General features: G+C 44.9%; 1 protein-coding gene across 3 annotated transcripts in view; it reads right to left on the reverse strand.

The window, feature by feature from the left end:
- The window catches only part of RUNX1 (RUNX family transcription factor 1), a 247,017-nt gene that overhangs the window by 73,455 nt on the left and 160,230 nt on the right, over positions 1-13,332 (reverse strand). For all 3 annotated transcript variants that reach the window (XM_067739431.1, XM_067739429.1, XM_067739430.1), the window contains one exon: positions 12,191-12,347. In XM_067739431.1, the coding sequence (XP_067595532.1) occupies positions 12,191-12,347 (157 nt within the window). The remainder of the gene's footprint in view (positions 1-12,190; positions 12,348-13,332) is intronic.

Genomic DNA, 13,332 nt, shown 5'->3' on the forward strand with positions numbered 1-13,332 from the left:
CAAAGTGCACGTTTTTCTGCTCATCCATTTCCTTACCCAAACACTTCCCACTATTTTTGACAGTGGGGCTGTATAATTATTTATTGGGGGATTTCTGAATAGAGGACAGATTCTTTAAGTTGTGCAGAATCTCCCGGTTTCTCTGCATTGAATTGAGGCGGCGATGTCGGTGGGTGTCCACTTGGGTGTAAAGCGCCGGTGTTTACGATGTCCTTACCGATGGCACCCGCAGCCACGCAGGCGAAATGTACGGGGGAGGCCCCAGCTATTGGTACAAGGATAACCCCGCGAAGTTGCCTGAGAGTCAGGGGCTGAAAATACAGAACTAAGCTTTCCGTAAAAAACAGCATGCGTTGAGTATGATGCAACACTTGAAACATAGCAGTTTTACTTAGAGAAAACCAAAAACATGCCAAGTGTTTTCTCTGGAGCTGGTCTACAAAAATGAGTTGTGCGAGGACAGCAATGGTGTTTGATTAATCTTTGCATTTTCTGTTCTGAGGCAGTAAGAAAAAAATGTGTGATAAATGGATCAATGGATTATTCTGTAAACTTCGTTTGACAGCTGGTTCTTTATGAGGTCTGACTTCACTTGGAAGGCTCAGTTCTCCCTTTTGGTGGCATGGGTGTGAGCCCAGCTTTACTAAAGGGTTGGATGGGCAAGGCTTTCTCTTCATGAGGCGCACTACCGAACCCCAAAGAAGCATGATGCTCTCACGCTATTTCTGCACTTCCTTTCCCCAGATGTCATGGCCCCTTTCCGATCTTCCTTTTTTCTTTCGGTGTCCCAGTGCCTGAGCGTCTCGGATGAGGAACCAAGTTTTAATCCTTTTAGCCCAAACACCTCCAAGACCCTGAATTCACAGCCTCTTTAGGTCAAGGCCACGCCTGCTGCCCTGTACTTCCATCCTGGAGAACCCTTTGGTTGGCACACCCCAATTCCACAGTTTCCACCCAACGGGCCAAATGCCACACAGGACAGGTGACCAAAGTGACCTCCTGGGGCTGGCCTCGTCCTAGCCCTGACCTGCTGGTGCCCATAGCCCAGTGCCTCAAACACACAGCCCAAGGCCACATGCCACCACGGCAGAGAGGCCCGGTGGGGGATGGGGGGGTAGGGGGGCATTTTGGAGGGAAGGTAGCGTCAGGGTCCTCAGTGCCTGCCTGCCAGGCTGTTCGCACCCATAGCTCTACTGCAGGAAGCTGGGAGGGCAGGTGGGGATGGAGGCCAAGTAGGAAGAAGAAGGAAGGTCTAGGCAAGGCTGCAGGGTGTGGTAGGCGGGGCCTGGAGGGAGCTGATTTCTAGACATGGTGACATTTAGAAATGGTGGGTTTGCAAACTGGATATACAGTGACCCCTCCGTGTCCACGGGTTTGGCATCCATGAATTCAACTAACCTTGGATCCCGTCTCTCAGGTCCCAAGCACCTCCAAAAAGCCCTGTCTGCTCTTCAGTCTGCAATCCCAGCATCTTCGTACCATTTGTATCTGGTGATGTCAATTCCCTGCTTAAAACCTGCTGGGGGGCCAGACCAAATTCCCAATGTGGATGTCAAGGCCCTTACCAGCTCTCTTGGCCAGCTCGGTGTTCCTCCCCAACCCTGTTTTCTGTGCTTGGACACTCGTCCTGATGCCTTCAGCTGGTAGCCCCCTCGTCACCCTGAAACATCTCCACTGAGATGACAAGCTGTCCAGAGAGACCCCTAAGCTTGCAGTGGGCTATGCACCCAGCTGTGCCTTTTGCTCCCGTCACTCCTTTCACTATGGTGCGGGCCCCTCACCGGCCCCGGCATGCTGTGGCTTCTCTTTAGCTGGCCTTTGTATCTCCAGTGCTAGCCCCGTGCCTTGCAAGCAGCAGGTACACAGTGCACATCTGATGAATGAAAGAAAGACCCCCAGGAAATGACCTCTGTGGGTGGGGGACAGTTCTGATAAAGTAGCCATGGGCACTATGCTTCCCTGATCGAACAGGGTCCAAAGCCTGTGAGCAACTCACTAATGAAAACGGAGAACACAAGGTCCATCACCAGGCTGCTGCCCGGCAAACGCCTGGGATGATTATATTATTATTATTCCTTCATTTATTTATGAATATTTATGAAATTCCTGCTGTGTCTCAGGCACTCTAATTTTACAAAGTTCCTCGGAGGATAAAGGAATATAAATTCCTTGCCAACAAGGAGTGGACAATGGAAATAGCATTGTTCCTGACTTTCTGACTCAGGGACACACGGGCTACCTCCTGCCCACTCTCTTCCCTCCTGCCTCAGTGACTCTCCCACAGAAGGAAGAACGATGCGGCGGTGAGTCATAGCTCTTTCTTCCTGTTTTGTTACACACACCTTCTCATTTTAATCACCCTAATAACCTTTTGAGGTACATATGAAGAGCACTGTCATACCTATTGTACAGATGCGGAGACTGAGGCCGGCACATCTAAGTGAGTCCGGCAAGCACACCACCTTCTCATACTTTGTCACACTACCTTCCAAAGACCCGCAGAATCGTCACAAATAGATGCGTGTGTTTCTATGTTGTTATCATGAATCAGAGGACTATTAAATGGGACACAATGGCCTTAGTGGACTCCATAGCCCATGGATTTGGGCAGAATGCAAGATACCTCTCCAAGCAACAGCCAGATGGATCGATTCTCTGTTGACATGTGGCCAGAAAAGAAAACCATGTGTGGATGTTGGCTTGCGGTTTCTGAAAATGCTGAGATACAACCTTCAAAGGCTTCCAGGTGAACAGCCAGGATGCCCTGAAGGGTGGTCCAAGGCGAGCTGCCGCGGCACCACTATAACACTCCCCTCAACCTGGGTGGAGTCAGCAACTATGGTGCAGGAAGAATGTGATGCTGCTGGGTGCCAGCCTGCGGAGCCCGGCAACAGGACAAAGGCATTATTCTGCTTCATTGTGAAAATGCCGTGTTTATTGTAAAAATACGATTGGGAATTAAAGGGGCATGTATGAATCATAAATATTTGCATGCTGTTAATGTTTGGGCAAAAAAGAGTTGGAAGGACTAAGTTGGGAGAGCTTCTTTTCCCATGAAAAACAGTGCCTCAGATTACAGTACATATTTAATTTCATCTCTTCCATTGCTGATCTGAAATCGCAGTGCCCGCTGCGCATAAATAACCCTTCCGTGTCCTGAGAGCTGGCTCTATGGGGCCGAGGGATCAGGATAAGGGTTGATGTTCCCTCTCAGAAAAGTCATTCATTTAGACAAACAAAAAAGCAGGTCCCGGTTGTATTGTTTGTTAGGAGCTCACAGAGCTGCCGTCAGCTTCCCTGCAGAGTCAGTCACAGCAACTGATCTTACCACGAAAAGTAGTAACCCCTAAAGTCTGTGTTACTTCAGGTAATCCTCACTGTACCCCGCCCCCTTTGGACAAAGGCTGAATCGGGCTCAGACAGGTCAAGTGACTTGCCCACAGACACACAACTCTGAGCCAGTGTTCTCAATCAGTGTTTCTTCCCCCCACCTCTCCCCCAGGAAGCGACATTTGGCAAAGTCTGCAGACACTTCTTGTTGTCACCACCCATGAATGACATGGAAGGAATGCTCCTGGCTACTGGGTAGAGGCCAGGGATGCCACTAACCATCCCAAAATGCAGAGGATGGCTCCCACGACAAAGAATAAACAGCCCTAAACGTTGATGGTGCCCAGGGTGAGACACTGTCCTCCCAGGAAGAATTCAGTAATATCCATGTGCTAACCACTACGCTCTACTGCCTAGAGTAAGGCAGAGTCCTGGGGTAGTCACTCATCTGGAGATATTTAATGAGTCCCCACTCTGTATCAGGCACTGGTCTAGTGACTGGTGATACCACACAGTGCTGTTCTAGTTAAAGGCGGGATCTCTTGTGTTTTGAAAATTCTTGGAAGGCCACCTCCTGGGGAGTCCCACGTCCATCTTCATCCTTTCCCTGGCACTGGGGTCCCAGCAACGCAGTGCACCAGTGCGCGCCTGCCTGCCACAGCTGTTCCCAAGCTCCTTCCCCAGTGACCTTCACTTCCCAGAACGTGGGCAGCGTGTGGGCTCCGTATAGCCCAGCTCAGACGCCGCCTGGGAATTCCCAGGAGGATAGCTAACTCTTACAGGTCTCAAATGATTTGACACACAATTGATCTCCACGCCGAACCTGGGAGCTGGTTGCTTTACTGAGGAAAACTTACAGGAAATAGAAGGGGCAGGAAAGTTCGGAGTAAGGGCCCCTGCAGAGTAAATGCAAACAAACAACTAGAGACCGCAGTCACAGCAAAATGTATTCAAGAAATTCCACCTGTAGCAGACACCACTGTGATTCAATGAGAACACCTAGAGGACTCTTTTTTGCAGACTTTTTTCAAGTCATCTTCCCCTGAGTCTTCTTGTATTATAGAAAATAGGTGATAGCAGAACCAACACGTAAGGGCAGGTGGGAGAAAGCTCCAGAAGAAACCAGCCCTCTGTCTGTCCGTGGTCCCTGCACACCTAACACGTGGGCAGCAAACCAGGGCTTCCTAGGGATGGACAGCAAATCAGCCTCTGTCCCGTCCCTACTCCTTCCATGCATTGCCCTTGGGTGTGCAAACTGACTCCTTTTCGGAGTCTGTAAGGTATTGGTCAGTGATGCATACCAGGACCTTGCTTTTAGCCCTTTTTAGTTCAAGGGGACACTGTCCACTCACATCAATTCATGTTCCTGGATTAGTGGATCTGTGGCCCCTGACTGAAGCCTGATGGGGAGGAGGATGGCAACGAGAAGCCAGCGTGCACTTTCACTGTTTCTGATGGTCCCTGTGGACCTGCACCTGTGTGGTATTCCTGAGGGAGCAGCTGTAAGTGGGGGGAGTCCTCGAGGGAGAGCTTTCCCTGCCGGGTGGCCCCCTCCACCTGCAGCCTCTACTTCTGGCTGCCACACATCCTCCAACCCAGGAGATGCCAAGATGGTGCGATCCTATGCACACAGAACTCTAGTATATTTTCATATTTAGAAAAAGACTAATGTGCAGTGATGCTCTCTCGTTTTTTTTTTTTTTTTTTTTATTCTGTGTGAACTGAAGTTTTTCATAAGTTTGGTAAAGAGGAAGAAAGCGTTAGGGAAGAGAGGAGACATTTTATGACTTCTCACGATCATTCGTGTGAGGCCAGCCCAGGGTTTCTCAGTCTCAGCGTGATTGACGCTTTGCAGGGGTAGGGCTGTCCTACGTGCTGCGGGAGTCACTCTACCCACTAGAGGCTAGGAGCACGCCTCACCCCAGGGGTGACAACCAAAACTGTCTTCAGATATTGCCAAATGTTGGGACCCGCCGAGGGAGACCAAATTGATAGGCAGATTGATAGATAAGATCTACCAACTATGACCTGCCCTGAGGTTTCAAGCAGGACGGGGAAGGCAGAACATCTGGACAGACCCAACTGCCATAGGTACTGGAAACACACCATGTAAAGAGGCCAAAGCTGTACTAGGATATGAGTTTAGACTGTTTCTCATTAATTACAGATAGATGGATAGATAGATAGATAGTGACTACTCCATACAATGGTTTCAAATAGAATGAAGGAAAAACATCTCTACAAACCCAAAACCAATGCCTAGAGCAAACTGGAGTGTCTCCACCTACAAACAGGCCCATCCCTCCTTGCCTTCTCTGCTGAGATCTGATAAGCACACAGTTCACCAACTGTGCTCAAATGCCTGTATTCCTGTGTATAGCCTTTGTTTGAGCCAAGGAGAGTTTCCTTTGTTTGCATAAGGTGACTCAGTTAAGGCCACACACCGCCCACGAGGGTGCTGGCCAGACCTCCCGTTCACCAGACCCAGAAGCATCCTTGGATCCGGAAGCTGCGGGGAGGGTGCAGCTCTGCAGACCGGGCTGCCCCTACCTCCTTAATGACGCTCTTAAATCCCAAGGTAAAAGCAGGGATTCATCTAAGTTGAGAAACAGACAGGAAATTTACTTACATCTTTGAGAAAAACACAGTTTAAGTGGCTCCTACATGAATGTTTCTTCACCAAGGAAACCAGGGGAAACGCATTTTGAATCCAGTGGCAGGATGGCCACCGGGCCTCTCGAAGGAGGTTGTGGGGATCACCTTCTGATTTATGGGTCCTTCAACTACCTGAAACCCTCGTTGGAGGAAGTTCAGTGACATAAAATGGAGTTCCTAAGTGGGATACGCTGCTCGATATAGCCTAATAGAGACTGGAATGGGCTGGAATCCCAAATCGGCACCAGCAACAGGAATGCCATGGCAAGCTCGGTTCTTAACATGGACCGAAATACATCTCTGTTGAAAGTGGGACTCACATCAGGACCAATGACAGAGGGTGGGCTTTGCCTGAAGTCCACTAACGCATGCTTATAAACATAAAATCTTGAATGCCCCAAGAGTGAACTGATAAAACTGGCACCTTTGAAAGTATTCACAGGCAGCTCATTAAGTCCACACTGCTCACGTATTAATTCCTGTTAATTGCTTTACTGGGGCTTCAGATGAGAAGACCTTGTTAGTATGGATTTAGTCCTCAAAGATAATTTGGTCCAGGAAGTCTTCTCAGTGGTAGTATGGACAAACACACACACACACACACACACACACACACTTCTGGCTGAAAGTCCACGAAATCCTTCAAAACCACATAACCTCTCCATTTTGACAGTACATGGTTATTCATCAACATCCCCTTTCTCATCTGAACATGTTTTATAATCACCAACAGAAAGAAAACAATCATCAGACAATATACCATCTCTCCTTTCAACAAGTCATTTTTCTTTACAAATAATAAAGAAAAAGAAACAGAATATGTTCTTCCATAACCAGTCTTCTCCATCCTCTCTTGCCCCTCGCCAACCAGCACAAAAGAAAATACAAAACTGATTCATTAGAACCAGAGCAGCAGTGCAGCCGTTGGCCGGATCACTGTTTATGTCTATAATGCTCGCTGCTAAAACAGGAAGCTCTAAAAATCACTCAACCATTATTTCTCTCGGAGGCACTTTCAGATTGATAGTCTTCTGTCCCCACCAAAAAGGGCTGCCTCAATCCAAAGCAAGCCGGCTGGCAAGGAAGGGGTTTGGGGGAGGGGTGGTGGAGAGAAGTCCAGCTTCTGCCCATCAGTTCTTAAATACTGTTCGTATAAATAACATCAATTTTAAAAAGCTGCCCAACACCATCAGCAATGCCTGGCACTTCGTTAAATCAGCAAGAAAACCATGAAGAGATCAATTGCAAAGCTGCGTGTTCCAGGCACAAGCAGTTTTCCAGAAAGCTCTCCTCTTTGCCATGACACCAAGCGGGACAGGGACTGCTGGGTGGTGGTTTGGGGGAGGCGTGGAAAGCAACTTGCTTTGAGAAAGTGTTTTTACTCTTTTACGGGCAAGTTGAAACAGAATGAGAAAGCTGATCTCTAGAGATGAATTTACATCAGATCATGGGCACTAGCTTTCACCCTGCCATCGAAAGGCATTATTTGCTAGGGCTGCCAGAGACCGCGGGTATCAGAGACTGGGTCTTTTCCCATCCATATTTGCCCACACCGAAGTCTGAAAACAGATTTCAGTACATATATAATTTTAAAATGTAGATCAATAGCAACCCAAAGGAGGGGGAAAATGGGAGAGTTGATTTTAACACAACTCTCCTCTTTTCTTTGTATTCTCTCCAGGAGACCTGACTGCCAGCTCATTATCTTGAATGTTATCCATGAAACAACACTGAGATTGTCAGATGAATTTTCCTCCCCCTATGACTTGGATCCTGTGATAATACTGTGAGTCATTCAGACCATTTCTCAGTAGTGACCACTCCATACAGACACGTCTCTGCTTAGAATACCGGTACACCCTATCCTTTTCTACATGTACCTTTCTTTCAACCATAGTCTATCACTCATCTGAGAGGCAGCCTCCCCACACTGTTCCCCGAATAACATAAAATACCTTAAGAATGAAAATGCCTTACGTAACAAACATTACACAAATATGCAATAACCCCGATTGTGACAGCGTAAATATTATGTCTGGGAAGACATCCACAGCAAGAACATAAGGAAGGAATTTCATTTTATAAAAGAGTTGGGAAGGGTACTTGTTTGAAAGTGGGCAAGATTAAAGTTGCCAGGGAGATCAGCATAAATACAAATGTCCACCAAGAAATTAACCCCAGTCCTAACGGATGGGGGAGCACGTGCCCTCTCTGGGCTGGTTGTGGAATTCGAGGTGCAGGTCTGCAGCTGGGGGGCCAGGCAGTCACTAGAGAGGAGGCTGCCCCTTTGATGACAAGACAAGCCCTTCTCCTTTGCAAGGGACCATATGCATGCACACCTGATGGCCTCTCAAAGGTCTGGACCAGGGGTTTGACTGGGATCTGTTTTCCTAATTATACACACCAGGTCCTGGCTATAATAAAAGCAGGTGTAACCAAAACAGCACAGGGTGCAAGAAGAATGTCTAACTCATTTGTTCGTGTATTTCCTCATTTTCCAGTTATCTACAATGTGCAGCACGGCGCTAGGCGGGCCCTCCATAGTCAAGGCAAAGATCCAGATTCAGAGATTCTTGGCTTGGCGGGTCCATGGATCCCCAGAAGGTCCATAAACAAGCTTCAGCGGCCCTGAAAACTGAAATTGTACAAGAAACTGTGTGTGTAAGTGCACGTGTGCATTTTTTTCCCCCTGGGGAGAAGACTTCCAAGGATTTTCAAAATTATTCATGACGTTCCCAAAGATTAAAAATCATAGTCTTAGGAAAATCAGAAGGACATTTGCAGTGCATTCTCTTCCCCCATTTACTATGCGGTAGATAATACGGTCTGGTAGATTTCCTCTTTGGTTCTAAAATGAATTAACTAAGGCCATAATCCCTGATTGATCGATTCCTTTACAGCTGATTAAGTACTCCAATAGCGACGGGAGCTCGCACAGATTTCACTGCTAAAGTTTCTTCAACGTCTCTCGGCTGCAGCCATGATACACTTTCTTGTAACTGAAAATACCCGTAGCACCTGCCCCAATGACAGATGTCAGCTGATGTCAGCTGCTGCTAACAATCTCACCTCTTGATCCTGAACTGTGATTTTCTGGAGGTAAGGGATAGTCCCAGGACGTGTGTTTAAGTGTGAATTATTTTGAACAAGAACCAGTGTGCTCCGCGTCAGCTCCCCTCTTCTGGGAGCTGCTATCTCTTCTTCCATTGTAAAGGAACGGTTGATCTATATGGAGACACTGAATCAAAGGGAGAAAATTCCCAGGGGGAGATAGCCCTGAAGGAGAGATTTAAATTGTCAGGGCTAGAAAGGAGGGAAGGAAAGGAAAGGAAGGAGGAAGGTTCAGACTGCTGAAGGCTTCACCAATACTTTTTAGGGGCCAGTGTTGTCAGCAAGGCCGTAAAAGCCGGATGGGCAGGTTTTCCCACTTGCAGGCTGAACCCGAGGTTAGGAGCTGTGGTCCTGGACATCAGCCAGCACCCAGACAGATTGGTTTTGTCGAACAGAGAAAAACCCTTCCATGTTCAACCTCTGGCAATTTCTACGAGGTTTTACAATCCCCAGGGACTGGCAGCTGAGACAAGAAAAGGGAGTTTCTTTTTCTACTCTTTATTTGGAACTGAGCAACAGGCCCCTTTGAGAATCCATCAGACCAGTGGCTTTTGACAGAATGGGAAATTGGCACTGAAATGTTCGGTGAGCCAACAGCCAGGACCTTCTCGGCCCCTGGGTGGTGTGTTGATGCCAATGTCATATTTTCAGACACATTTTCAAAACCAGAAAACAAACTAGTGGATAGTCTTAAGATCACTTAATAAAACGTTATGAAACTTTTAAAGGACAAGATTCAGTGAGGCAGATTAAGACTAATTGTTAAAATGAGTGAGAGTCATCTGCTGTCTTCGTAATGGGAAGGAAATTGCAAAAAAAAAAAAAAAAAAAACCAAAACAAAACAAAACAAAAAACCTGGCAGGCTTTGATATTGACACTTAGACTTGAAAGCGTGAAATCAAGTTGTATTCTACCACTATGGGGAGAAATTATGAGAGAGTCAGACTGGGCCTTTTGATGGCTCGTTTTTTCTTGTAGTCCTAACCAGAAAAAAGAGAATCATTCAAGACTGACAATATACACAGCAACTGTAATCGGGCAAAACATTCATTTCGGGGTTCCTCTGTTTTGGATCGCTTATTATCATGCGTGGGAAGCAGAGACTGCTCAAAACAGATATTGTCCATATATGGAGTGTTTCAATTAATTTTCTCATTCCAGGTTATCAGAAGACAGCCCAGCCTTGGGTGCAGTTATTTCACTCTGCAAACTCAAGGGCATCCTGGCACGAATCAGGCAGCCAAAGGCAAACACTCCACACCTTGGGGAAACAGTTCCTTGTTACCCAAGTAAACACGAGCTTCTCTTAGTCACCCACTTGAAACAGACATGGCCAGTGAGGGGCGAGAAACGCCAGAAAAGAAAGCAGGCTGCTTTCAAAATTTCACTCTTTATCATCACCGACCTCCTGGGCCTTGCCAAAAAGCCACTACCGCACTTCTTATGGGAAAATGGCATGGGTCATTAAAGAGCTTCCAAAACTTCCATAACCAAAACCTGACCCGTAGACCCACATAGATGCATATGATGATAATATAACTTCCTCTGGAAATGCAACTAAATGATACTCAGCTGTGGCTTCCTAAGAACAGAAATCCACAGGAATTGACCTGAGATGGTTACGAGGCTGGAAGGCACGGACCAGGCAGTAGGGCCTTTGTTTTTTATTGGCTTCTACTCATCTGAAGCCTTCAAGACGTTTTCTAAACACACATCTCTGAATCATAATGGGAATTCCATTTACTGAAAGGTGGGGACTTTTAATATAACAAGTGAACCCATAGAATGACTTGTGCCTTTATACCTTATAGCACCATTCATGCTTTCAATAAGTGGGTGTAATTTTCTTGGTATTACCCTATTATTAACATAGTGCTATGAACAAATATTTTCAATCACGTTATAAGTTTTTTACAATTTTCTCTACCTTTGATTCTATTTCGAAAATTCCCCGGACAGCTAGGATAGCACAAAAACAATAGCGCAAAGAAGCAGCATGCCTTTGCCCCCATTCCTCTTTGACTAATCAAATTCCCCCAAAACACAGACTTTCTTATATTTTTAAATGCCTTTATACAGACTAATGATTACTCTTATGTTCAAATGTCCACTGGTTGTACTTTTACTTTTTTTAATACAAGAGTCAGCTACTGTTATCTAGGTTACCACGTCTTTTCTATTATACTCAAAATAACTTTTATTCCTAAGCTTATTCAATACTATATTACAAAAATGAGATTTTCAAAACAAACTATATTACCTCCTTCAGTTAAACTACTACTACTTATTGCTATTTGTAAAATAGGACTAAGGTTCTTACAATACAAAGAAAACACAATATTTGAAAATAACTGGAAACCAGAGGAGATTACAATATGCCAAGATTCCTCTTTCTGCTCTAATACTTTGATAACGGGCACAGAAAAAGAAAACTACACATAGAACTTCACTGATGCAATCATTCCTCTGGAGAATCCAGTCTTTAATATTATTAGTACCTAAAATACTAATAAGGCATCCAAATTACATACAGGAAGGTCAGTCACATTGCCATCAAATTCACCAAGCCAGAATGTTACTATTTCTTCATATTTTACCATAAAAAATGCTTCCTTGAAACACATTTCAATCATCATCCACTATACAGCCCTTAAAATTATTAGAAGTGATCATTTGAAACTCTGTCACTTGTCAAAGGTAACACATGGACCCTAAGTTAAAGGTTTCCAGTAAAGAGATATCTGAAAATTATCAAAGAGAACCCCAGTTGTATGATCTTAGTTTCCATGACGGTAAGTTTTATATTTTTACATTTTAGAAAAGATCTGAGAGGTTTCCTTGAAATTCACAATTCATGTTTTGCCTGCTCCAAATCAGTCTTAAACCAATTCCATAATAGAAAGCAATAGCGTAAAGCCAGACTCTGTTAAAAACATTAAATTTTAAATAAAAAGCTGATGTAGCAATAATAACGGGAAGAAATGACTGTGTTTCTAGGGAATCCCATCACAGAAACTTCTAGATGTTTTGAAATCTGGGTTTGTTGCTATGTAAATACTGGGTATTTCAAGTTCAGTTCTGACAGATACATACCTCTTCCACTCCGACCGACAAACCTGAGGTCATTGAATCTCGCGACTTGGTTTTTCATGGCCGCTGTTGCATTTCTCAGTTCGGCTGAGTAGTTTTCATCATTGCCTGCCATCACAGTGACCAGAGTGCCATCTGGAACGTCCCCCAGTGCCACCACCTAGACACCAGACATCAGGCATGTTAGAAACTTTGATGTCATTTGCATAATTATTCTAAAATTGAATGTATATTAAGTGATGCTTTTTAGTTTGCGAAGGAATAACAGTCATAAATTAAGCAAAACAACAGAAAAGTTCTTAATGGGAAGATTTACTTTAAATTCCACTATGCAAAATTATAAATGTTTAAAGAATAAAACATTCACCTAGTGAAGCCACATAAGGTCACAGAGCAGAGTTGGAATAACACTCACTATAGCAAGGACTTTGAAAAGCTATGCCTTCTCACGAATACAATCATCTCTTAATTCTTCATATTTGAGAAACAGAATGTCTTGCTTTTTATAAGTTTATAACCTAACCCATCTTTCATTTGTCTAGACCTCCACCGACAGGCCGAATAGGGCGGGTTTTGCCTTTCAGGTGTTTAAACTTACTTCTGCTAAAATTAAATTTGATTGCTACCACTGAATTGCTGACGATTCTTGAATGACTTAAACTCTCCCTTCACAATTAGTGCATCCTTGTTGCCCCTACTCGCTTCTACTATCTTGATTCTCACTAGCAGTGAATTCTGGTACGCAAGAGAAAAAAATCAGAAACGTGCCCTTCGCTTAACACTAACTACAAAATCAACAGACCTCAGAGAAGAGGGCTGCTCACTTTGATGCGCTCCTCTGAATTCAGGAGCGGAACTATGTCGCATTTTTATATCTGTGAGTCCCAGAGATGTGTTAACTTGGGACCTTATAGATGACTGAGGTTTTCTCCAAACCCAGTTGATCTTGAAGAAGAATTCCTTCAATGTAACTGAATGGGAATGGATTTCCATCAGGACTACTAAAGTAAATCAGTAAATACATATTTTTTGACACTTAGGTTAAAAAAAAAAAAAAAGCAGCAATTTCAAGGTAAAATGCTTTAAAGAGCATGGCCTGAAGATGCTTCATGCAGTAGTATCCATTTCTTGATCATCATTTGACC

This window comes from Pseudorca crassidens, chromosome 5 (genome assembly GCF_039906515.1).
Source record: "Pseudorca crassidens isolate mPseCra1 chromosome 5, mPseCra1.hap1, whole genome shotgun sequence".
Classification (NCBI taxonomy): Eukaryota; Metazoa; Chordata; class Mammalia; order Artiodactyla; family Delphinidae; genus Pseudorca; species Pseudorca crassidens.